We start from the raw sequence: 26,716 nt of genomic DNA, 5'->3' as shown, positions 1-26,716 counted from the left end.
ATGGACTGTCAAGAACACTTCTTGGAGGTCTGCTTGATGTTGCATTAGATGCATACAACTCGCAGAGTTCACAGGACAATAACACCGGGGATATGAGGTTTAAAATCTTTTCAATTGGTTGATAACTTGGGAAAGCTTTTAACATTTCTACTTGCTTACTGAGAAGACTAAAAGGAAACATAACTATAGGCATTAAGGATAATAAAGGTTGAAATAAGGTGGATAGGAGTATTTTTTGTGTGTGTCCTTTGAGCATAAAACAAATTGGTTTAATTTTCAGCACTCAAGAAAAAACATGAACTGAAAGGACAGTTAGCTAGTGGAGGAAACCTCAGGAAGCTATTGATTCCCCATTACTAGTGAGTTCAAAAGGAGATTAAAACTATCAGGGAAGACCCAGGTGCATGGATGCACCTACACTGTCTCTGGTAGCAAAATACGACTCACAGAGACACTGGGGCCCCTCAGCTGAATTCACTCATGAGTAATCTCAGCTCTGTGCTCTGTGTGCATGTCTCCTCCTGAAAGAAGGAGCCAGCAGTTATGTTCCAGTGTGTAAACAGTGAGTATGAAGGGTGGAGCAGGACTTAGAAAATAATCTTGACCAAATCTAGTATAAGTGCACAGACACATCCGGAGACATCCTGAGACACTCTCAGCACCACATTTCTGAGGACTCCACTTGCTATCATGTTCACTTGGACTGCACAGTTGCTAGCACAAATTCCCCAAAACAGTGCATGTTTTTACTTTAAAGTGTGACATTTTTGATGAGCTAGTTAATACGTTCTTGCAAGTAACATATGTAAACAGTCAGTACAATATAAATACCACATGGATAATACTATACCGAAAGGCACAGTTTCAAATGTCTGCAATGATCATAAAATTAAACACTCTTATTATATTTTAAGAGTGGTGACAAGCCATATTCAGTCAGAAATCTAAACTGTCTCCCAAATGGGTATTTTATTAATCTAAATCAAAAATTTAGATCCTCAATATCCTTGCTCAACTACTTTCCATCCCTTCAATTTCTCTGTGCACAAAAAAAAAACCTCTGGTTCTGGTAATCAAGCATTTCTAAACCTGAAATTAATTTTTTACTTAAAATTTATTTGTATTTTCTGCGTATCTCTTTTTCTATACAGAATGAAGATTTGAAAATCAAGGGCAAAAATTACTTACAATCTTCCTCCAAGGTATCTGAGGAAGAAGAGGGTGATTATGAGACTGTAAGTTCCTCCACTCTGGAGGCCATCCATGCTTTGAAAATCCTTCCTGCCAAACCTCTACAGGAATCCGAATATGCAGGTAATTCTTGCTGTCTGCAGGAAGTGAGACAAACCTGGAGGTAACATAAACAGGAACAGTACAGATTTGGGGGTTTCAGTCTGGGTATTTTTTTAAATTAAATGGTTCAACAAACCAACGAATGGATCTTTCACAAACAAGCAAACTGTGGTGGGCAGGAAGAGAAGGGCTTTATCTGCATTTTCATATTCAACAGTTACCCTTATCTCCATTAGCTTATGTTAAATTAATAATTACATAGTCACAGAATCCCAGAATGGTTTGGGCTGGAAAGGACCTTAAAGCTCACCCAGTTCCAACCCCCTGCCACAGGCAGGGACACCTTCCAATAGATCAGGTTGCTCAAAGCCCTGTCAAGCCTGGCCTTGGACACTGCCAGAGATGGGGCAGCCACAGCTTCTCAAGGCACTCTGTGCCAGTGTCTCACCGCCCTCACAATGAAGAATTATTTCCTAATATCTAATCTAAACCTACGTCTACCCTCTTTCAGCAGTCTGATTTTCCATCAGACTGTCAAGCAGATCTGTTCATTACAGCTACATCTTGCAGATGACCCCATTTGTCACCCTCTTTTATTGATTTTTCATGACAACTGGTGAAATGCAGCAAGAATATTCTTTGTGTGGCACACTGCTTTTGTGATTTTAATATTACCTTTGCAGGAGAAATTCTATGATCCCATTCCACCTGGAATGTGCAAAATAATGACTGTTTAACCCACAACCATTTCAGAAAAGCTCACTGCTATTTAAACCTAGAAAACTAGGATGGAAAACATATTAATGAAACTTCCCTCCAGATGATAATTTGCAGATGAGAAAACACAGTACTCTTTTTAAAGGCTTTCTCTGCCACTTTCAAGTGACAATAAGTAATTACTTGGAGTGTATTTCTCAGGCATTCTTAGCCGTGCAGGCTAGCTGCATTAATCAAGTTTGGGTTTACTAAAGCCATTCTAAGTCACATTTAATGCCCAAACATACATAACCAATTAATATCCCATTTATGGAAGTGAAATACCATCCTCACTATCCATGCTCAAAGCCATTATAAACACTCTGTGGAGGTTTTAAATCATTCAATAACTGGGGGGAAATCCAGGATCAATGTATGTATGAAAGCTTACTCTAGTTCACATCAGAGTCAGAAAATATTTTTGTGGGAGTTTGATATTTAAAGCAAATAGGCCAATTTTAACACAAGAACATTTATTTGTGTGTGAGCAGATCACAATCAATCTGCGCATCCAGATATTTTCCATTATGTTCCACACACTCATTTGCATATTTTATTTGGAAATTGGAAGTAAATTCCAAATGCTGGTTTTATTTTGTTTAGTAGAAAAGACTTTCAGTCAGCATCTTTAGTTGCTTATGCAAGACTGTCCTGAAATACCAAAACGACATCATTTTTGGTGTGTGATTTCAAAGAAAACACATTAATCAAAAAGCTCTATTTTGCCTGTGTATTATGCCCTGTAACTATAATGTGGTGGGACACAAGAGTGAGGAGAAGTTCTGAGAATGTATTTCAGAAAGGCAAAACTCAATGCTAACATCCCATTTTGCCATCTTTCCTAGACAGATAACAGTATACTTGAGATATAAAATTAATGATTCAAAACCCTGTGCTAGTGTGCAACCTGTGCATTTCTTTTAGATGGCCATGGGTGCAGTATTCATTAAAAGATGAACTGAAAATTGAAAAGCTCTCTAGAGAGTAAGCTACACACACACACCCCTTGCAAAATCAGAACAACACAATGGCATTACCAAGAACAAAGTTTCAAATGAAAAACAAATTCACTAATCTATTCACAGTTTAGGTCAAATGTCTGCCTTAACTGTGTACCAGCTTATGAAGACTTTTTTTTTTAACCACAATGAGGAGGTTAACCATGAAGGTTTCCCCAGGGTCATGCTTATGTCCTCAAAACAGTAAAGCAACAGTTAATTTCTGAAAAGAAAAAGATTACAAAGCAATAAAAATGGCAAGATCTGACCTGCAAAACCTATTTTGAACATTAAAACCTCTTCTTAAAATGCTGTATTACTGAATTACTCAGTAATGCAATTCCTTGATTTTTCTTCCTCTTTTTACAGATAAACGTTGTTTAAGGCCTTCAGGTACCACTTCCCCAGTGAACACTCAGCACACATCTCAGACCCCTCAGTCCTCAGCTGTAAGTAAAGATCTTAAACCCTATTCACAAATAGACTTTGATTTTCTGTACTATCATTTAAAGTTATGTGCAGCCTGTTTATAGTCTTAGCCACATAATATGCGCTTGTACAAGGTCACAGAAGTTCCTGTGAGCTGTTCCTGTTTCACTTCGCACGAACATCCTCACCACTTGCTTTCATTTTTTGACTCCTGGGGATCTACCAAGTATTAAGGGCACCCCACTCAGGAGCAGTGCCATTTCCACCAGCCATAGTTTCAAGGATGATGACTAACATCGTATCTTTATTTTGTTCTATTAACAGAAACACACATCTGTTCTGGAGGGGAGGAGCACACCAAGTTTTAGAGGTATAATAAAAAAATCTACTCGTTTCTTCAATCAGAACTAGAAACTTTTGCTTCCATATTTAGCTTATCTACATAAGCAGAGATTGCAGATGATACAGCAGGCACGGCTTTCAGAACAGCAGCTGCTTTCCAGAATAGTCATACGGCAATTTTCACAGTACTGTTTCAGCTATCTGACATCAAATTATTTGCAAAAGGAGACAGATTTATCTTATGAGCTCCCTATTCCTTACAGGGGAGAAAATAAGCCATTCAATTTAATCATCAGGTTTTCCTTTTCCCTACAGTCATAAAGACATAATGGGGAGGTGCAGGGGAAGCCTGTGTCTCCTGAACTGTTCCACCAAAAGACTGCAAGATCCCTGCTATGCTTTACTTCTCATGATCTCATGGTTTTTGGCTCCTTATCCTTCTCAGGCATTTTGTATGAACACATTGTAAAGCATAATCTAATAATTATTTTTAAATAGTAATATCACCTTTAGCAATTCCTATTAAACATTTACATCCTAGGGTAACTATTTACAAATGCTATCTGACAATGTTCTCCTACGACGAATATGCTAATTATGTGGTACATCACCTACCTTATACTTTTTCTCCACTGTTTTATCTTTAACTGCAAATTTGCTTCAAAATCCTGCAATTTTGACTCAAAATTGTACCTTTAGGTTTTTTTCTTTTGTTTTATTTCTTGTGGAGAAATCAGAGACAGATTGCGCTCTTATTCGTCAAGAATCTAATGAGGTGTCCAACTATTAAATCCTTTAATTGATGGCTTTACTCAATCATAAGATTATTTTAAATGTAGGTTTCCATAAACTTTTTATTCGATATACTTTAGACGTAAAACTATCTCACAAAGCCAACTACCGAAGGTTTAAATATCTGATTAACCTTGAAAAGGAATTATATTTTTTCTTATCATTTTCAAATCTTTGAACCACATGCTAAATAAATATGGTCAAAAGGAATTCAATCGCCAAGCCAAGAAAATATGATCCTTTCTACATTTGCTACAATGGCTGATTTTCTGAGAGTAACATTATACTTGATCAGCTAGAAAAATAATGCAAAGAATTCCATGCAAAACAGAATTTATCTTTTTCCTTTTAGCATAAAGGGTCAAATAATTCTTACAGGTTATAAGAAAATAAGCACTATAAAGCTTGCAAAATGAAAGGTCAGATTAACTGTTGTGAGCAAATCCTGATGCAGTTTGTAAAAAAGCTAAATTGAGAGAAATTTGAGTAAGTCAGCTTCAAAATCTGCAGAAATCGGTTGGCAAGGTCCCACTGACAGTTTGCCAGTTTAGATAAAGCTTCAAATTCCACCAGGATTTAGTAGGTTGGATCTACATGTTAGCCTGCCTCCATGAGATGTGTGCTGACATTAAGAAAGATGAGCCATAGACAGTGCAAGCAGGTAAAATAAACTCTGCAGTTTGAGAACACAACTTACACATATTTTTAGTACATCCTGAGCTAATAGAGCTTATAGAAGACTATTATTTTCAGATAATAACTACACCATTATTCAAGGCTGGGATGGATGGAGTCTTGGGTGACATGGGTTAGTGCGAGGTGTCCCTGCCCACAGCAGAGGGGTTGGAACTTGATGATCTTAAGGTCCTTTCCAAACCTATTCTATGATTCTGTCAATGAATGTCAACATTTGTCCTCCTGCCCAGTGCTATTAAGTGGCTTTGCCACAAGATGGCATGAACAGCACAGAAGAATTTTTGCAAGTTATTTTCTAGAATTGTTAAACATTTAAGGTACCATTATTTTATTACGGCCAATTTGTTATTGTTTACTTGAAGGAGAACTTAAGATACATTGCATCTCTGCTTGTGTTAGTTAGGATTTCAGTATGTAGGACTTACAAAAATATTTTCAGAATCTAAATCTAACACAAACAGAGTAAGATGAGAGGGTTTATTATTAAGATGTCCTATGTTCATTTAAATAATCAGCCAATTTTGGTAGATTTCATTGCAAAAAGAAACAGATCTACTTTAGCTGCTTTCCAAGATTTTTATAAATTTCTATGCAAAAAAAAAAAATCAAAACAGGCAAAAAAAAAAATGCATCCCAAAAAACTTGATAGGATGCATATATAAAATCTTTGAACAATATTTAAATTTACAATACCCGAAGAAATATCACCCTCAAATGTTTCATTCCAAAACACAGGAGTAAAACCAAAGTTTACCCCATTTTATCAAGTATCATGGTGATTTTTTAATTTCATCTATTTTATAATTTAAGCAGAAAAAAAAAGCTTTTTCCTGCTTTAGATGATTCTTCTGTCTTATGAAATGAATATTTGTGAGTGATACTACATCACAGGAAGTTTCTCTATATTTCTATAATCACCATAATTATCTAACTCCACTTAGTTTTGTGTTTTATATAGAGAGAAACACAAATGGTTGAGAATAAGATGGACGTGAATCCGTCTGTGAGTCCATACTTAAGAAAGACAAAATACAGTACAGATCACACAAAATCTACTTGACTTGTAACAAGCCTCTTCCAGAGCCCATTGACCTCATGCAGAACACCTAAGAGACAAAACAGGCAAGTCAGTGACCTCTGTCTCGGGGCTAGGCTGTAACTCACCTCCATTCCCACATGTAACAATCTCCTACCTAACCTCCAAAGCTTCCAGCTTCTTCTAGGTTCACAGAAATTAATGCTCCTCACTAAGTAGCAAGAAAAGTTATGGAGATACAGATGTGAGAGGTAGGATGAATGCTGTGGAGACAGCAATATGACCTTGGAGCAAAGAGTTCTGGAGACAAAGAAAGATCAGGGTGGGGAGATTTATTACTGTTATTATTACTGGCATTCTAACAACCAGTATAAAGCTATATCTTTGTGAATTATATGGGTAGCACACTATTAACAATTATTAATAATTATTTTTAGGAGAACGAATTCAAATACATGGATCCCAGGTAAGCAGAATATCTCATCATATGCCATTTAATATATTTTTAAAAGCAGGCTGCAATTTTGCTAGCACTATCTAAAGGACATGAGAACTCATATCTGCAGTCCTACATTATCTCACTGACTTGCATTCATGGCTTGTGTGTATGCCTTTTACCTCTTGGTGATTTTAACATGGCATATTAAAGTATGATAATATGTGCTGCAGAGCACATATCCTTTGACACAAATGCTTTGACTGTTGACACAGGCGTGCCTGCTTTGTCTAACTCTTTACATTTCTCTTAGTAAAATGAGGAAAAAAGCTGACACAGATTTTTGTTTCCTCTCTTTCCCAGGAGCCTGTGCCTCCCCCACGGTAAGATCACTTAAGACATTGCTTGCCTGCACTCCTTGGGGAACACAATGCTAATGAATGCTCACATCCATCTGCACCACTCATGGTAACAGATGACTAGACGTGAGCTGGCATCCTTTTACTACCTGGCTCTGTGTGGACTCCTTTATGTTCTAATATGAAAACAGGGAGAATAAAACATGAGCCGTAAGTGTTCATAGCAGGAGCTCAGGCCCACATCTTCAAAGTCAACTAGGCTGAGCCCATGACCAAGTCAAAACTCTAGAAATGTTGAATCTGGTTCAACCCAGATACAGACTGTTGGGAAAAAATACCTTCCATTGATTTGTGTTGGTGCCTTAGGCTCTGTTCACCATGATGTTACTGACTTCACTGCCCCTTAAATCTTTCTGCCAATTTTTTTTTTTTGCTACAAATCTAAATCATGTCCAAAGAATTCAACTAGGATATTACTACTCACTCACACAGAAGATGAATCAAGCTCTATTCCATGAATGTATGGCCACTAACAAAAAATTAATCACTTCTCTGAATTTTTAACCCCAAACAACAACGCCTACCATCAAGACATCCTTCCAACAGGTTATCCAGGACTGACAAGCTTACTCCTCCATGCCTACACTAATTGCCACAAAAACTATAAAGAAGTTTAAAATACGATTAACGTTACGGACATATTTAGATTATTCCTCAAGTAAAAATATGAAGTTAGAGCATAAAAGGACAGCGTAGCTTCACATTCCCTCCCCAGGAGCCCACCGCTGAAGGGCAGGTCTGCAGCACAGCATGCATGCACCTCCAGTTTTACACACCCAAGCTCTGTGTGCTACAGCTTCCAGCTGGAGCTGGGCTGTGACTGGCTGGGCCCAGGGAATGGGCAGAGTGTGCCCACACCTGCCAGAAAACACTGGGCTGGCGTTAGCTGCAAGTCCTCCGGGATGAAGAGTATTTTGCCTGTGTGTCTGAACTGCAGCGTGCTCCCTGGCTGGGCCTTAAATACAGCCATATCCACCCAGAAACACCAGCACCAAAGAGCTGTACTGGGCACACAGTAGTGAAGCGCACAGAAAAGGGGGTTAAGTGGCATGTAACACAGTACAGTAATGTCTTGCAAATGTAGAATATTAGCCAAAATACTATTGCTATTGAAGGGCCCCAAGAAGCTCCTGAACCAGAGCTAAGCTCAGCACACATACATCGAAATGCTCTCAGAAAATTCCAGTGGTTTACTTCTTGCCCTTAAAACACAGTCCCTGTGCCTCTACTGCCTCTTCAAATTCTCCTTTGACTTCCCTAGGCCTCTGAAGACACTGCCAAAGCAGTATCAACCACTTCCTCCAGAGCCGAAGACAAGCAGCCAGTGCTTTCACATGAGGAAAGCGCTAAGCCAAGCTCACACCTTTCCAATATCAGCAAAAGTCACAAGGTACGCCTGCACTCCTCACCTCATTCCCCAAGAACCAAAACACTCTCCCTAGTTAAACCACAAGGCTTTACCTCCATCACACCTCTGCTTTTACTTGAGAAGAAGAAAGAAGTTATTCTTTTGACAGCTGTGAATAATTGGGAGAAGTGGAATTTAGTGTAATGTGACACTAGCAGTTTTTCAAGAAAAAGCTGCCAAAACAATGGTGGAGAAATGAAGGAGTAGAAAAGTAGGCAGAACATTCATGGACACTTTGTTTAAGGTTTGCCCTGCTTTTTCTTACTAATATTTAGAGGGTTTGCAAACAATTTTAAGCAGAAACAATCGCATTTGCTTAGCACAGCTGGTGAATCAAGGGAAGGAGGAAATACACTGACCACACCAGAGACACAGAAATCAGCTCTATATCCCAAGGACATTTCATTCAGCAAACAAAATGACTAATCTGTAGCCAAAAGTCTTTCTCCAGCCCTTAAGACAAATGAATCCAGGCTACAAGCCACTTCTTGCTCTTTTCATCTTGCCCTCTTCTGCCGTACAACACCCATGTTCATTCAGCATCCTAACACAGCAGCGTGGATGAGTTCTGAAGCACAAACTGCTTGTGTCCAGCTGTATGACCAAGCATATGCATGTCTCTGGTTATGAGTCGCATTGCTATTTTCACACAACATATGTATCTAGCCAGAGGCGTACCTGCTCTTGCTGTGTGATCAAAATGCACATTCATAAATGGGGATGGTGGAGGACACATGCTAGGAACACACATCCAGGGCCCGCAGGGTAAAATACTCAAATGTCTCTCAAGGAAAACCTATTCCAGCCACAAGTTTGGATACAACTGAGCTGTGTCAATCCTGTCCATTCTCCCTTAAATGGTTTAATTTCAGTTCATCTGGACGGAACTTTGATTCATTTTACAAAGGTCACTACAATTCCTGCAAGGGGAAGCTTACAAATCAATGAAATAATCTCCTGCCTATAGTTAAGAGTATACCTAAGGAGTGAGCTCTAAGTATGGGTTGGTGGGATTTTTCCTGAATGGTGCTTAAGTTCTTTCATGGATTAGCTTCCAAAAGCTGTTGGTTAAGACATTTTATTAACATGAAGTAGCTTCATATTCAGGTGTGTGATCTGACCTAGAGCTGCAGACTTCCCAGTCCCACAACTGATCCCCTCGCTCAAGAGAACATGGATTTGAAAGGTCCTTTTATAAAGCCAAATTCTGCAATATAAATACATGGTATTTCTTACTCTGGAAGTAAAAGGCAGCAGCAAAAATCATAATCACCAAACTCCACTTCTCATTGCAGTTATAGATACCAACATATTTCTAAGTTTGCCTGGGGGTCTCTTTATAGTACTAGGTTTTTAATCACATGAGTAAGAGAGCAGTGGCACAGACTAAGACCATTCATGATCTGGGGAAGGCACACAAGCACTTCACTCAAAATATTTCTCGCCCATGTTCAGTCCAGTCACAGCTTTGTAAGGAGAAAACATGAGCTGTAGTGCGGAGGAGTACAGCACTACAAATGTTATCTACTAGAATGTAAGCAAAGCTGTCAAACCGCAGATGTGATTTAGGAGTCCCATTTTCCAACAAGACTTATAAAATTAAACACATCGTTATTTACACACTCTATAAATGCCGTCATAAAAAAATAGTAATAATAATAGGTATGTGCAGGATCCTGGCATGTATCTTAGAAGCTTTGGTGTGATTTGAAAGTTTAATGCCTGTGGTAATCTGGCCGTGTGAATGGCAAATCCCTTGGCAAGGCCTGCAAGTACACCTTTATTACCCTTGAACTGTACCATGCATCCAATGTCCTCAATACAAGTTTCATGCATCAAATAACGACCTTGGAAACCAAGCTAACAAATTTTAGAAGCTAACACAGGAGCAACTATCCAAACTCAAAACAGTTCCTCTCCTTTCTCCTAGACTTCCTGAAACATTCCCCTAGCAAATTAATTTCCAAATTTCTCACGTCTTTAACCCCCCATGCTGATGTTTTGAGCACAGTCACCAAAAAGAGACTCATTCTCACTAAACAAGTGTTGAAAATAGCTCCCAGAGTTTTCTATACTGTGTTTTCCTTTCATGCTCTCTCTGATTTGGCAAAATAACTCTGTGCCATTCTGTCTCGCTCCAGAAGGTACGCTAAGCAGAGACTAAATCCTGCAGCCTTCAAAGTACTACTCAATGCTTATCCACACTTTATGTTGCTAAAAAGCTTCTAAAATCTTGTCTTCTGCCTCTTACAAGATATCTGCTGCTAAAAAGAGCAAGTGTTCACCATACCCAAGACATCTAACAAAAGATGTGATAACCAATACACTGTCACTTTTTGGGGGGAGAGTATTTTCTGACAAACCTTCTTAGGAAAAGAAGATATTCCTGTTGATCAGCATGTCAGAAAGCAGAAATATACCTAAACACCTACTTGAATCAGGAGGAGCACTCTCCATTCCTCTTTTCCTGGTTGTACCTTTCTTCTACACTTTTCATTCTGCCTCTTTAAATGTTTCATTTTTGAAACCCTTCAGTCTTAAAGTTGACTTTAAAGTTCATAATAAGACATACTGGCATGAGATAAAAAGTGCTGAAGAAAGCTGATAGTCATTCATATCTCCTCCCCTCCTCCCAGAATAAATCCTTAATAAAGACTTCTCTCAGTTAACACAATGAATTCAGTGAATGCGATTCTTTTTTATGGAAGCCCATAACCTTCTCCTGCAAAAAAATTATGGAAAAAATAACCAGTCTCTGCACTTCTATATCAGTAATAAAATCCTTCTCTTGCCAAGGGCTGTTAAATTTCAGCGATGATGTAATCAAAGTATTTAAGTAGCAAAACCTATTTTTATGATAATGAAATGGTTTGTATAAAATTCTCTCTTCCAGACACCTATCTGTTAAGGAACTAAACAAAGTAAGTAATCATCTTTGTATATACTGGGACCATAATAACCATACACATTCTATGGCTGCACAGCCTCTCTTGTTAAAGTATTTTAGCCTATTTGATAAAAAAACTCTAATGATCATATTAGTTTGGGTCGTAAAAGTATCTTTAATGGGTGTAGCATTTTTAATGCCACTATTTTCTGAATGGCAGGCCAGATCCTGAAGTTGCTTGCAGAAATAAAAACATACATTCAGTGCAATGCTACCTTCCCAAGCATATCTGGGAACTGCCAGATGTTGCAGATGCCTATGAATGATGAGCAGTGGGAGAGACATTCTCTTCCAGAGAAACAGAGATTCCACAGATTTTTAAAAGCAGAAAACTAAAATAAGGTCAATAGAGGAGTGTAATAGTATTACTTTGATGCAAATACAAGGCTACCTCAAAAATAAGATGTTCCTTTTCAATAAGAGAAACAAAAATTGACAAATTTTATATCTAGAATGAGCCTCATCTGTTATCCCTCAGCTCTTTTCTCCCTCTCCTCCCCTTTCTCCTTACCTGGGGCCTCTTACAAGCCCTGTGCAGCTGGCTGTGTCCAGGGGACAGAACCTGAGAAAGGCGATGATGACAAGGCACCTATAGGCATATGTAAAGCAGAAAGCAGTAACTTACAGAGACTGGCAAAGACAAGTGATTTTTTACTTCAGATCCTAATTTCTGTAAAAAAAAAAAAAAAAAAAAAAACAACAAACAAACAACATTTTAACAAATCCCTTCACTTTCTGCTTGAGCCAATGAAGTAAAGCAGAGGAAACAGTTTTAGCATTGAAGGAACTTAGCTATGGCAAGTGGTTTCCTATAAGATGAATTAAGAGATACAGTCCCTACAATAATGTTCTATTTACTGCACTAACACATTTCTACTGTATTGGTTTTTTATCTCATTGCAAGGGAAAGGAGGACAGAAAGGAACTTCTATGGTAGTTAAGCCCAGCCATTTCCTACCACAGTGGGCTGTAGCACAAATCTATAGACTGGTCTAGCTCTAACTTTCAAATCCTTTGAGATTTTCTTCTCCACAGTTCTGAATGGGAAGCTGTCCCAAGCTTCACTCCTCTTGTGGTTAGAAACTCATTTCATTTGATAGATCACTGGTTTGATTGCAATATTGTAATTAACATTAATTGTAAAAAAAAAAAAAAAATTATATATTGGCAAGAAAACATTTTAGCACAAAATGCTTTGTCTCATCCTAAATACTGACTTATTACAAACAAGATATGAAAACGCCCCCAAGAGCAATAAATATATTACTTCTGTAATTAATATTTCTGGCTGGGCACTGTACAGCTGCACACATCCTGCAATTCCTAACAGGCTCTTAGTTTGAATATATCTCAGGGGAAATACCATGTATCTCATATCACAAAAAAGATAAAATTTAATTTGGATCACTTCCCATTCATGTAGATCTGAAGACACAGTTTCAGTGCAGCCTAGAGGAGGAGACAGTGTGCCCTCATCAGGGTTTCATACACCAAATACCAGGTCAATAGGTTTGAGAATAGGACTGCCCTTCTCCAGGACCCAGACAGGCTGTCGGGAAAGGGTCAAAAGAAGCTCAATTGGAAAGGACAAATGAAAACTCCTGCCCCAAGATGGACTGCCCCCCTTGGCAGTAGCTCTGCTCTAAAGGACCTGGGGGCTATAGGCTGAACTTGAGCCACTGGTGGGCCCTTGGGTGGCCATAAAGCTAACAGCGTATTGAGCTGTATCAACAGAAGCATAAGCCAAGAGATCAAGAGAAGGGTCTATTCCCTTTTCCTCATCATTCACTAGACAACACCTGGAGCACTGCACAAGGCTGCAGCTGACAGACAGAAGTTGGTCAGTAAAGGCTCACCAGTACAGCCAGGGAGTACAGGGAGTAACTCTCTGTGACATGCGACTGGGCTCCCTTAGCCTGTAGGAGCTGGCTCTGGGGGAATCCAATAGCCTGCCAGTACCTAAGGGATGAATATCAAGGCAGAGCGTGGCACTTTACAGGGTGCACAGTGGAAGTACTAAAGGCAATGATCTTGAAACAAAAGAGGTTTCAACCAGAAGTAAGGAAGAAAAATTAATTTTGAGGGTATTTATGAGGGTCTTGGAACAGGTTGCCCAGAGAGGTTGTGAAATCTGGAAGTTTGCAAGACCCAGCTGATCAAAGCTCATCTCACAGTACACTGCACTTTAAGCAAGAGCTTGGACTAGAGACCAGCCTAGGTCCCTTCTGACCTGAATGAGACTATGAATTTTTAAGTAGCAAGTAAACATGATCCAGAAAGTAATCTTTAAGGAAGGCTCACAGTGCAACATCTACAAAAATAAAACATTCTATCCTTTAATATTTATGTATTACAGTCTTGTATGTAACAAATTAACAAAATCATTACTATTCCCATAATAATACAGAAATACAGTTAATTTATGATTCAAACTCCGGTCTTCAGACACCTGCCTATCATTCACATCTTTGTAACATAATATGCTGAATTAACACTCACCACATTGTGATTTTGAACAAAGTACCTGCCATGACAGTCAAAATAATTGTACCGTCAGTTAAGGAGCCTGAAAAGAAATGACTAATTTTAATCTTTGGATACTGTATCTCAAGTCAATCAAAATCAATCTCTTGATTTAATACAAGATCAATGAAGGAAAACCATACTGAAAGTTAAACTGGTGCACAAGTCAATGTGAAATGGTGATCACTGCAGTAAACCATTATGTTCACTTATACCCCTAAAAATTCAGTTCTCATTGCCAGGGAATGAGATCAGCATTTAGCCTGAGTTTTTGACAAAGTGATCAGGTATTACTGATTGGATGTCTGTATGTTGTTTTAAAATTAAAAGAGAATTGGGTCTGCTGGGGGTAAGTTCAAGTTGGGAATTGAAAGAAAAATATTTACTATGTTATCATTTTATACAGGTATCTGGAAGAGAACAAGGTTAGTATTTAATACTATGGTGTTAATTTGCTTCTCTTTCCTTTATATTCCAAGAACAAAATATTCTGTCATTAAAATTCCAGCTGAAGTAATCAGTATAAGACCCTGACATCTACCCTGCTAAGTAGCATTAGGCTGTCTAGCTCTGTATTTAAATGAGTAAGTGATGTCCCTCAGGTATATGTCTGCTGAGAAGACGGAGATTTAAAGTGACCTCAACAGCTGGGGAAAACAGCAGAAAAGGGCAAGTAATTTGGCATTAACTACAGCTATCTGGGAACCAGGGTATCACACTTGTTCTAAGCAAATCAAAGTCTTAAGGTTCTGGGGACAAGGAGAGTGCTGGAACTTAAACCCGAGGGAATGATATCCCAAACAGAAAAGACTGGATCAACCTGATCTGCAGAGAGAACATTTCTCTTCATCTTGCTCCTCTCCCATAATTTGATGGTGAGAATTTTGAAAGAAAGTTTTTTTAAAGCTCTGGGGTTTTAAAGCTACAAAACAAAAATGCTTTGAAAACATGCCAATTCTTTAGATGTACATTCAGCTTTTCAAAAACAGCCTAAGGCACTTGCTGTGTACATGTGCATGGAAAGGCCATTTAAAAAAATGTTACTCTGAAATATTTTGAAGATAGATACAGGCTATGGGATTTTATGCTGTTTACACCTTCATGCTAATGAGTTCATAATTTCCTCTGGCATTTCCTTTTTCAGATTAAGGCAGTTTCCTGATTTTCAGCTAGAAATAGTATTGACTGCATTAATACATTCGATGCCTATCTATCCTGTCCTATAAAAAGGATTTACGAACCCTCCATATATTTCTCGTACACCATATTACATTATTAAGCCATATTTGGCATCGGCAAAATCTGTAAGATTCACTATATGCACAAATGTTTCCCACTGAAATTGTCAGCTTACTCATTTCAGCCAGACTGATGCAGCCTACGAGGTTTTCCTATTGAATTGCCTTCTCTTCATATATGAATTTAGTTAATTTATTTCACAGTAGTTACTAGATACTAAGTTACACATTAGAGGAAATAAGTTCTTATACTTTTTATTAATAGTTACAGAGTTGGGGAAGAAACCTGAAATATATTTTCAAGCACAAGAGTATAAATCAAAGCATCACCCTGAAGCCAGGTAGGAATATAAGAATTTCATGAGTTTGTACTACATGCTTCAAGGACTAAACATTCTACCCTAGAAAATAATACTTCACTATGAAATAAAAGCAAGATGTCACTTTCTGACGCCATGTAGTGATATATTATGTTTTGCCCTGATGCATGACAAGAACCATCTTTGGAAATTGCTTTCAAGGTATTGTAATTGCACATTCAATTTTTATCTTTAATAGCATACTACTGTATTGCATTTTTGCCTCACTTTCCATGACAGGGTGTTAGACACACTGTATAAGGCAGCTCCCCTATCTCCAACCATTTCCTCTCCCTTTTATTTCCTATTTTCAAAGAATACACACCTGCCCTTTCAAAGGTCAATTATTCTTCCATAGACATCTGCCACAATTGTTCCTATTTTTCTTTTCTAAATGTGCTTTATGTTCTTTTATGCTCTAAATGTGCTTTTTAAAATGTGCTGTAGCCTCCTGACGTACTCAACAAAAACCAAAAGTATAGGATAAAGCAGATGGGAAGAATATGAATGATTCAACATCTTTCCTAGACAAATACTCAATCTTACATCTAGCCTTGTTTACAACGATGGCATTTCTCCAAGATAAAATTATTGTCTGGTGTAAATATGACAGTATTTGTGACCCCTACTATTTTGTTTCTTTTTGTGTGGCACCAGCGGCCCTGTTATGTGCAGTTATTTGGTCGGTGCTCTTCCCAGTGTAACCATTCTAATTAATAGCACAACAAAATACCAGCTGGGTACTCAGCAGCAGTTTAGAAAATCAGACAGGACAGGGAACAACTGCTCCCTGGGTCTTCCTGTAGAAGAATGGGGAACATCAGGTGAAATTAGCAGGGAACACACTCAAAATGAACAAAAGCAAACTGTGCTTCAATACACATGCAGTTAAAATGTGAAACTCTCGCCAAATTCTCTTACGGAGGGTAAATATTTATATAGCTTCAAAAAGCGGCTCATGAAATTAATGGGAAATCTGTCAAAAGATGCCAAATAAAAAATGACCGCCCAAAATTCAGGAAGGCCCAAAGCTGCAATTAGTAGAGGAAGGGGTATTCTGGGGAAGCACAGCTTCTTTAAGCAAGAGCTCTCTAATTTGGCTCTTAAATACCGCTGCTATCAAATATTTTTCTGACTTCACTTTCATTCGCTGTTTTTTTTCTAGCCTTCAGTGCAAGCAGAGCTCTAAAAACATTTGCAGCTCAGGTAAGAACTACAGATTGATTTGAGAACTAGACCAGGAGCAGATAAAAAAGAAACAGATCCATGTTTCCATGTGTGTATGTCTACACTGATGATTTCCAACGCACCAAGTTAGTACAAAGGGAATGTTAAAGCAAACCAGCAGAAAACAAGTAAAACAATGACACAGGCAATAGCAGTGAAAAAAACAGCAGTTACTTGCACAGCTACACCCCATGTCCAACCCTGAACGCAAGTGATGAATCATTGTAGCCCCCAAAGCCAGAATAGGATAGGAATTTGGACAAGCTACTGAAGGACGATGGGGAGAGGAAGAGAAGGCAAATTGCCTGGGCATAGAAAGAGCCACAGAGAAAGCGCATGCTGTGAGCGCAACTAACTGTCTCTGCTTTTTCAGGCAGAGATGAAATCAGCTGGGCTAAATGGAAGCTACAGATGTTCAGGACATTATAGAGCAGTTACTATGGGTTTAATACCTTGTGTAAACAAATAAACTGATCTTTGATGAAACGGCTTTAGATTTATCCCAGATTCCTAGAGGGAAGGACTAGTAGATGCCATTATCAGGCAGGTCTGCCAAATAATTATGTTTGAAAATAGGACTTCCTCTGCACTGTGTGGCTTTACCTAAGGGAACATACTGGAAGTCAACATTAATATTGCTCAGTTTTGGTCCCTGCTATACAAATAAGAGCTGCTGTTAACTCCATCCCAGCCAGATCCAGAACATGAGCATGGCAAGATTATTTTCCACTTCTTGTCCCACAGCTTAAGACATACCAGAAAAAAAATTGCACAGAACATACACAGCACCAGTCACAAAGTAAGCAGGGTCCTAGCCATGGGGTCTCTTTTTAAAAATAAAGTATGTGGGGATAGCCACCAAAAATGCAATGTGAACATAAATGCCAAAATCAGACGCTAAGAAGCTGAAGGGTGACATACTCGTATTTCGACAGCTCAAACCGATTACAAAAACAGAATGTAGATGTCTGGTCCCATACCCTTTGAACAGAGATTTAATTTCTGAACGGACTGATTGCCTGCTGAAGATCATGGCTGTTTGTCTACTGTGATCAGCAGACATTTTTTACCATCTTAAAAACAAATGTAATGCTGTTATAAACCAGAACATGTTAAACGTATGTATGAAACAAGGGAACACAGTAAAAATTATTATTCTTCTGTAAAAGAATGTCTTCCACATTAAGATTTCTTTAGTATTCTGTCGTATACTATGTACATACAGAATAAACTGTTAAACATGAACAATAGATAAAACATAATGAAATACCACTTTGGCAAACAGTGCTGTCTCTTGTGACAGTAACCAGAAGGAAAAGATGGAAGCCACTGATTATAATTTTTCTCATTTACTCCAAAAATAGACACTAGGTCATTCCTCCCACCAGCACAGCATGAAACAAACAAAAATGCTTCCTATTGTAGAGCAGGATATGATGGTTATCTTTATTTAACCATTTTATCCCCATGTCACGTACCTGCAAACTGCATTTGACCTACACATTGAAAGCAAGCCCTTGCTTTTCTCGGGCTATTTCCACTGAATTCTCTTCAGTCTCAGCCCGAGCCTCCCACATTACCCCATGCTTTGTGATCCTGACCCATGTCAGCTCCCCAGTGATCTGGCGAGCTGGGTCTTGCTGGTAAATGGCAGCCCTAAGTCTACAGACAGCAAATCACATTTGGGAGGGCAGTTTTCAGATATGTGCACTCCCTCAGTCAGTTGCCATCCCGGCAGTGGAGTATAAACCAGGAACACACAGCCAGAGACCACCACTTTCACCTTCTTGCAAGAACAACCTCACTTCTTGGTCCTAAATTTTTTAATTGGAACAAGCCTCAGAGCACACTGAAGTTCATCAGCATGGTAGAACCTCTGAATCCTTTAAGGTTTCAACAGCTTGGTAGAAATAATGCTAGCTGGTAACGGGATAATAAGGGGCTTTAATATGATCCAACACAAATAAAAGGGGCTCAAAAGGTGACAGCGGAACAGAATTAACCATTTCTTCTACATTTATCATTCTATTTAGCATTTGCTATTAGTAGTTTATCTTTTAACATTTTGCTATGTGCGCAAGAACCTGGCAGAGTGACACTTAAAAACCACCAGGAATACAAAGTGTTAAATCTCTTGGGGCATGAGTCTGAAATCACTGGTGCTGCATTAACACAAGACTACTCATGACTGACTGTTCTAGATTTTAAAGGTTAATATCACAACAGCGTATTTCTAAAGTGTAAATGCTATTCAAGGACTTAATAAAACTGATAGGGTAAAATGTAACTATGACTTAATCTTAAAAAAATACAACTTTTTTCCTTCTGAATTTACTTTCACAGGGTCCATGTTAAATGTAGCAAATCTGTCAGTGAAGAAGTCACCATCTCCTACACAGTATACAGCATGCAAAACTAAATCAAAACGTTCACTTGTAAAACTGGAAATGCAATCCCCTACCCAACCCACTGAAAAGGTAAAAAGCACTTTGCTTGATGGAGACAGGTTTTTAGAAAGCAGGATAATCACTGTAGGGTACATACCCAGACACTGTTAAGAACTGATGTCTTCTGAAAACCCAGGAAGTTAAATGATCTGGAAGGCGTGGGTATTCAGCACCCTTGAAAACAGTCCAATATGAGCTCTTCAAGCCAAGGATAAGAATTTATATGTCTAATTTGATTCGGATTTCCTAACAGTATTTCTTGACAGAAAAGTGTTACAATTATTTTTATAACTGCACTAACTTGCTCTAAATGCAGATTTGATATAATCTGTTTTCACCAGCCTTTGCTTCTTCCAGCTGTGGTTAATTTCTATACACTGATTATGCTATCTTAAAATTAAGGGCTTAAACAAATATGAATGGTACATTGGAGAATATGATCGCCATGAAGCAGAGAAGGCACTGTTACAGGAAAACACTGTAAGTACAATCTGTCCCAAATCCTGGAGTGTAAACTCTTGGAGAAAACATCTGTAAATTGTCCACAATGGCTTAAAAAATTTTGTTGTGAGCTAACCATACAATCCATAATTTTAATCTGTGTCATTCAGGATGAGACATTCTTGGTCAGAGATTGTTCAAAGAAATCAAAAAGTGAACCGTATGTTTTGGTTGTCTATTATGGAAGAAGAGTATACAACATTAAAGTACGTTTTCTGGAAGACAGCCAACAATACGCGCTGGGAACAGGGCTTAGAGGAGATGATGTAAGTAAAATCCCATCTATGGTTGCAAGTCTATTGTTTTTGTGTCACATTTCACAAGTTTTTAATACTAAAGATCAGTGGCAAACTCTCCCACATAACAAACTTGCTGTAACATTGAAGTTTCTTTTACAATACTCTCATTACAAGTGTCCCTTAAGGTTTCATCAACTTCAAAATCAGAATTTAAAAACAAATTTTACATACATAATTAAAAACAAATTTTACATTGACTCAGTTTTAAATCAATGTGAAAATATTCCAAGTACTTCCAGAATACTTCTACCTACTCTACATAACACCTGCAAAGAGGAAAGAAAAGTCCTCCCTTTACAGGTATACATACTTCTTTGCTTATTTTTTAATTTGCTATAAACACAAGCAGGTATTTTAAAACAGATACAACTCAACCTATCTGACAGCAAGGCCTGTGGCTATTATTGCTGCACAGTATTTCTTATTGTCTGCCTCATCCTGTTTTTTTTTTAAATGAGGAAATAGGACAAAAGTTGTCATGGATATTCAGAAGCAATTAAATCATGTGAGTCGCACCAACCAGTTTTTCAGACATGGTAAATTTCAATTAGAAAATCCCTTTAGATTAGTAACACTTTTTTATATAATTAAATTCAGTTATATTCATGACAAGTCCAGTTGACTCCTATATGGTTAAATAACATATACTGTATCTGTATGTCTTACACACAAAAAAAAGATAAACCTGAAACAGTCATCTCTATAAAGATATGATGTGGGGAGTGAAGGTGTAAGATCTGCATCAGAAAGTTTGGGAACGAGCTCTGAGGCCTTGCTGCTTGACAAGCCTTGGGCCAATGAGCTGGGGCATTGAAGACCACAGAAGGTTGAAAAACAAGTCTTGGGGGGATGGGCCAGGATGTATTTGCAGCAGGAGTCTCAGCTGATGATGTGGGGGGTTGTCAGAGGGTCTGCAGCATTGTGATTGGACTATTTACCTGGAGATTTTTCCAGGGGCCAATGAGATTGAACGTTGTATGTTTGTGCAGGTTGGGAAAGTACCTAACGGGGATAAAAAGGGCTTGGTTGTAATAAAGTTGGATTTGAGTCTCCATTAGGATTTGAGTTTCCTCATCAACTTGAGTCCACGTCGTGACACGCCACAATATGATATTCACAAAAAAATTAGAAGAAACTTAAAGAACGCTCAGCTGTGAAGCAAAAGAGCAGAGCAACAACCGATCAGGAGGATTATTAGCTTTGTAAATGAGACAGAATTCCAACTCAGGGAAAGCAGCAAAGCCTCTGTAGTGGCATCTTCAATTATATCCTTTTCATGCGTGCCAATACTTTAAAAACTTTCCTATAGATAGATTTATAAAAACCTGAAATCAAAACTGACCCAAGCTAACTTAAATCTGGCATGTCCAAGTTTTACATTTGGATTCTTACTAGAAAACATGGAATAGGATTCATGAGCTTTCAGAGATGAGGGGCAAGGTTTACTGACAAGTTGTTCTTCAGGAACACTGGTTTAATAATGAGGGAAAAAAACATCCTTCATTGTTCAAGCACACCAAAACAGTTTGGGAAGCAGAAGGATAGAACAAATCAAGAACTGTACTGCAGTACTGCATCATCCTGGCATCACGGCAGTGAACCATCAAGGCTTCTGTAAAACACTGGCTCATTTCTGAACTGAACCTCCCAGATGATTTTCTAAAGGTTTACAATGATACAAAAGAAAGTTCAGTTTTCTGTGGTTCTTACATTGTTTAGTCTTCCTTTAACAGCCCTGATAAAAAAAAGCTTAACCACAAATGAGTGGATAGAAAAATGGAACTGAAATATGGCACACTACAGCATAATACAGTATGTGTACAGAACACTACAGAGACCTACAACTAAACTTTCACCATTTTAACAACTAACGAAATAGAAAATTACCTGAATAACATGTGAACATTTTTTTCTGAACTAAAAGGAAGGAGAACACAATCCCTTCCCATCTCAGGAAATACCAAATTATATGCCTTAGTTCCAACATGTGCACAAAAATTACGTATCTTGAACAGTAGGTCTTGACTGACAACAGTCAAATTGGAAAGTTACAATTCCAGAATAAGGATTTCAAGCACCTAGTTAATAACCAACAATATATCTAAGACTTGGCTCTACCAGGTCAAATCCTTAATCATGACACATTACCTTAAGCCTTCTTTGTTGACTATTGTTTCTTTTTAATTCAGAAATCCTCCCATAGATCAACTACAGAAAAATTTCAGAACTGCTTTGCTAGTCAGCTGTGGCCAAGGAGCCACAGAGACAACAGACTCTACTTCTGTGCATTATTCTCAGCAGCAGACATGCAAACAGAATTAACTGGGCATGAAGAACATAGGCAATCATGAACAACCAGTGGCACCAACCATGCTCAGAAGATCTACTTCCAGCTCAAGCAGTCTCAAATGATTCACAAAAACTCTTTCTTGAAAACTGCCTCCTAAGCTTCCACAGCTTGCTTAAGGTTCTTACCTCAGGGGGTTGAAAATAATTTGTAATGCTGTGAATTACAGCAAAATTGCTGCCTGTACTTTTCCAGCGCCTGTTAAAATGCTTTCCAGAGTGCTCTACATTGTTCCTCCACAGGGAAACCCTTTGTTACACTGCATTTTGCAGTACGCGATGCAGACAGACCAGCTGCTTTATCTAGAATAACTGAATATTCCCTCTTAACCTGCCAAAGAGAAAGAAACCTAAACAACAACAAACAGATGCAGGCCTATTACATTTCTTCCCAGATGGTGATTTTCCTCACAGGTTCAGCTCTGCAGTGTTTGCGCTTTTGGATTAGTCTATTTTCATCCATTAAAAATACGTTTTTCCTTACACATATTATTCAAAGTTTTCCCTGTCCTACTGCAACTTCTAATTGCTCATGTACAGTTTATGAGATGTTAACACTTTGTATCATCAAAGACCATTTTTGATTAACAATTATTTTTTAAAACATATTTTAAATTCAATTTTCATGAGAGCTTTCATCATTAGTTCTTATGGAGCCATAAAAGGTCTATAAGACCATAAAGAGGGAAAAAAGCGTTGCCCATCAGACTTCTGTGTTAGAAGAAACTGAAGTTCCATGCAGCTACGTTAGTATCAAGCTAGAATATAATGAAAGACAACTGGAGAAGGGGGGGACACAGACCAAAACACCACTATGTTAGTAGAGCTGTATCTTTTGTTAGCAGTTTAGCCACAGATGTTCACACCTCCATACATATTTAATGTATTATACTGAGCTCATGAAAGTCCAAACCACATAAAGCTATAAAGATCAGGTCCCAGATAGTCATAAGCTTGGAATTTAAGCATTTACATTCAAAACTGCTGTCCTGAGCACCCTTTACTTGGCGGCTACCTTCTCTACTCCAGTCAGTTTCAATATTAAAGATAAAGAGATCCCTATAACAAAGCTTATTTCATACACATAGTTCTTTTGAAGAAATCAAAACCTTGCTCACATTTAAAGCTGATCATGACACAAAACTCAAGTATTTCTATCTCCCTTGCAAAACTAGATCTGCCACACACAAAATACATGTTTTAGCGTGTCTGCAGCATGAGGCTGAACTCACAATGCAGTAACTGAAAACAGAAGCCAGAAGCAGGCTCCTCTTCAATTCAGTGCCTGTTTTACAGAGAAGCTTAGAGCACAGCCTGATCTAGATCTCTGGAGCTTGCTGTTCTGGCCACAGATATTTCCTCCATCCTCACCACTCCCTACCACCATTTGCAGCTAATTTTCATTTTCAAACCATCAGTCATACAAGTCATATCATTTTAGTTCATTTCAAAGTCAGTGAAAGGAATTAGCTCCATCTGCCTTCATCAGCCATAAAATTGGCCTGACTCATCAGAACAGATGAGGGAGCACTTTCACCATGCCTTCCACTGACAGCGTTATGTCAAAAGCTAGAAACAAGAAAATGGACTCTATGATCACCTCTGAGGGGATGCTCTACACCTTAAATGACGGTTCCAAGGATGAACTGTTCTCATTCAGAATGCGCAACATGTAGTCCGGAGGCCTACCACCACCCCAACACAATTCAAAATTACACCTTTCACAAGCAATCCTTGAGACATTATTCCTATCTTGCCAGAACAGTCTGGAGACCAGCAGCTAGGGTATTCCTATGATAGCAGAGATCAGTTTGAGTCTCTTCAGATAACAAAGGGAAAATAATGAATCAAAGTATTGAATTTTCTTCATCTTTAAATCTAAAAAAGCGTAGGGTGCCATTAAAAGAGCTGAAAACCTAAAATTTTGGACTATCAGCGCTCATCACCATGACATCGAAGTCAACTTCATGTTTTAGCAGCCATGAAGAGACTCAGAGCTTAGTATTTTAAATCTAACTCTTGAGTACAGGATGAAACAAAACAGGAAGAAAAAGAAAACCTAAGTAACATCACAGACATTTTTTGTGCATTACCAGAGCTACAACTTAAAGGTACACTAACGAATAACGTGACACAAGCCAAGTGAAACCAAGTTAAATTTCCAAAGCAGGTGAACAATTACAGTAAGACCTTTTACCTTTCCAAACAACAAAAAAACATTACAAAATAGGAAGAGAACTGGTACTGATGAAGAGTAGGTTTAAAGAAAATTAGGATTACTTTGGTTTGGCATACAAATCCCAAATTTCCCTAGACGTGTAGTAGCAACAGTGACCTTGAACAGAAGGCAAAGACAAAACAGCAAAGTGGAAGAAATGTACAGAAGTAAAAATTATCAGAAGTTGGAAAACACACTGGTTTGGAGATCAAATAGTCTTCATCTTAAAATAATTCAGGAACAATTTCATCTCATCACAGATTTAACTGGATTCTCATTAGCAAGGTATGGATCAGGTGGAGATGACAGAGACTACTATGAGATACTATCACATACGTGAATGCCATACCTACAGTAAATGTGATATAAGACAGATACAGGATAAGTATTAATGTACCAGTACGCTTTCATTACTGTGTACAGTTCTAGTGATGTCATACCAATGAGTCTCAAGACTAGCTCAAGAGGAGAAAGGGTGGTGTGATGATAGCTTAGTGGTGTGATGAGAGCATAGGGAAGCGAACCATTTAAGATGAAGCACTGCTACATGTTGGAATGGCAGGATTAAGAGACTCTCACACCAGGACAGATGACGTTAAATACCTCACATAGCTTTCTGCTGCTATTTGATCAGTTCAGGAACCTTGAACCACACCTTTATCATTTCAGGAATGATCTTGGGAGGATGTAATTTTTTTGAATACCAGAGAACAACCTTAAAATCCTGCTAAGACCTTTCTTGTTCCAATCCCAAAAAGGGATTTTAGAGCAACTTTCTCAGTAACCTGAATGGGAAAATAAAAGATATTTAAAAAGGTACAAAGAAACCTGCAGTGTAAAGTATGTACTGCTAATTAAGTGTAACTTTTGACAGTGAGTAACGATTTATATTTGCTGTATCTTTTCAAAATCTATGATTACATCTGGCATCACAAACTTTTATATGTGATACTGCATTCTCAGGGCTTAGACGTGCTCCCCTTTTGCCCTAAGCAGCCAGCTGCTTTCTCCTACAGAAGACATGCACACAAAGGAAATAAGAGGATTAAAATCTGGTGCTTTTCCTTTCATGATTGCTTCCATTTAGTCTAATCTAATCTAATCTACTCACAATTCTAGGCAAAGTATTACCTATTTCAAATACTGTCATTTGCAAGTTTTTTAATGTTCTAGATAAAGCCATCTAGCAATTTCATTTTCAGTCACTGATTATAATTTTTCTTTTTCCCTCAGAAATTTAATTCTGTGAAAGAGATCATTGACTTCTACAAATGCATTCCCATCACACTAATTGACGGAAAGGATAATTCAGGAACGCAGAGAGAACAATGTTACCTGAGACATCCATTCCAGTTGCGCAGAAGATGTTTTCTGCCTTAATGTCACCAATTTGCTTGTATAGAACAATTATTTGTCTTGAAAAACAGATTAGCCTTTGAGTGAGAAGATCCCCGTAATATTACGAAACACTCTACATTGCTCCACTGAAAATTCCTCTACAAGTGAGAACACAATTTTTTTTATTTGTTTTTAACTTCAAGGATACAGGTAAAGTATATGCCACTGTATTAATTCACAGGAAATCATGAACAGACCAATACCTTGACAATGATTGAGCAATTTGCTTACCTTGCACTCTACCTTCTAACACAAGATGAAAAGTGAGCTCAGTCTTGCTTACTTAAATGTCACTGCAGCTGTTAGAAGCAAAACTTAATAAAGCATTCTAGTCACATAAAAAAATATTCTTGCTTTTAAAAATACACATGAAATGCTACTTATCCGAGTCCTCATTGTCTAATGACTTCATTCAGTCTAGGCATGTGTTTGCACAGGAACAACCTGTGCTCAGCAGCCACAGAAGTCAGTGGGTGTCAGATGGTGCTCACAGGTATTGGAGCAGATTATAAAACTAGCTTTAATTATGTAAATTCTCTTACTTAAGTAACACTTATTCTTTAGCTTAAGTAGCAGATACTCCATATCAAAGCCTTCAAACACTTGGA

The 26,716-nt window shown here is 38.1% G+C and overlaps 1 protein-coding gene across 1 annotated transcript; it reads left to right on the top strand.

The window, feature by feature from the left end:
- On the top strand, positions 1 to 26,379 carry CLNK (cytokine dependent hematopoietic cell linker). Its single transcript, XM_062636307.1, has 15 exons — positions 1 to 27; positions 1,152 to 1,314; positions 3,417 to 3,496; positions 3,801 to 3,846; positions 6,780 to 6,808; positions 7,142 to 7,161; positions 8,459 to 8,587; positions 11,499 to 11,526; positions 14,482 to 14,500; positions 15,579 to 15,654; positions 16,838 to 16,878; positions 19,243 to 19,376; positions 19,749 to 19,826; positions 19,958 to 20,113; positions 25,944 to 26,379. Exons 1-15 carry the CDS (start codon positions 1 to 3, stop codon positions 26,088 to 26,090), a joined length of 1,173 nt encoding a protein of 390 aa, XP_062492291.1. The 3' UTR covers positions 26,091 to 26,379.
- The last annotated feature ends 337 nt before the right edge of the window (positions 26,380 to 26,716 follow it).

The sequence above is a fragment of the Pezoporus occidentalis genome, unplaced genomic scaffold (genome assembly GCF_034315485.1).
Source record: "Pezoporus occidentalis ecotype Australia unplaced genomic scaffold, CSIRO_AGI_Poc_V1 ctg48, whole genome shotgun sequence".
Classification (NCBI taxonomy): Eukaryota; Metazoa; Chordata; class Aves; order Psittaciformes; family Psittacidae; genus Pezoporus; species Pezoporus occidentalis.
This window is presented reverse-complemented; position numbering and strand designations above follow the sequence as displayed.

Bases quoted from the DNA above. Each gene is read 5' to 3' on its own strand.
- CLNK (XM_062636307.1), top strand. From the start codon at position 1: ATGGACTGTCAAGAACACTTCTTGGAG. The intron at 19,377-19,748 runs GTAAAAAGCACT...CTTAAAATTAAG, and splicing joins CTACCCAACCCACTGAAAAG to GGCTTAAACAAATATGAATG. The intron at 20,114-25,943 runs GTAAGTAAAATC...TTTTTCCCTCAG, and splicing joins CAGGGCTTAGAGGAGATGAT to AAATTTAATTCTGTGAAAGA.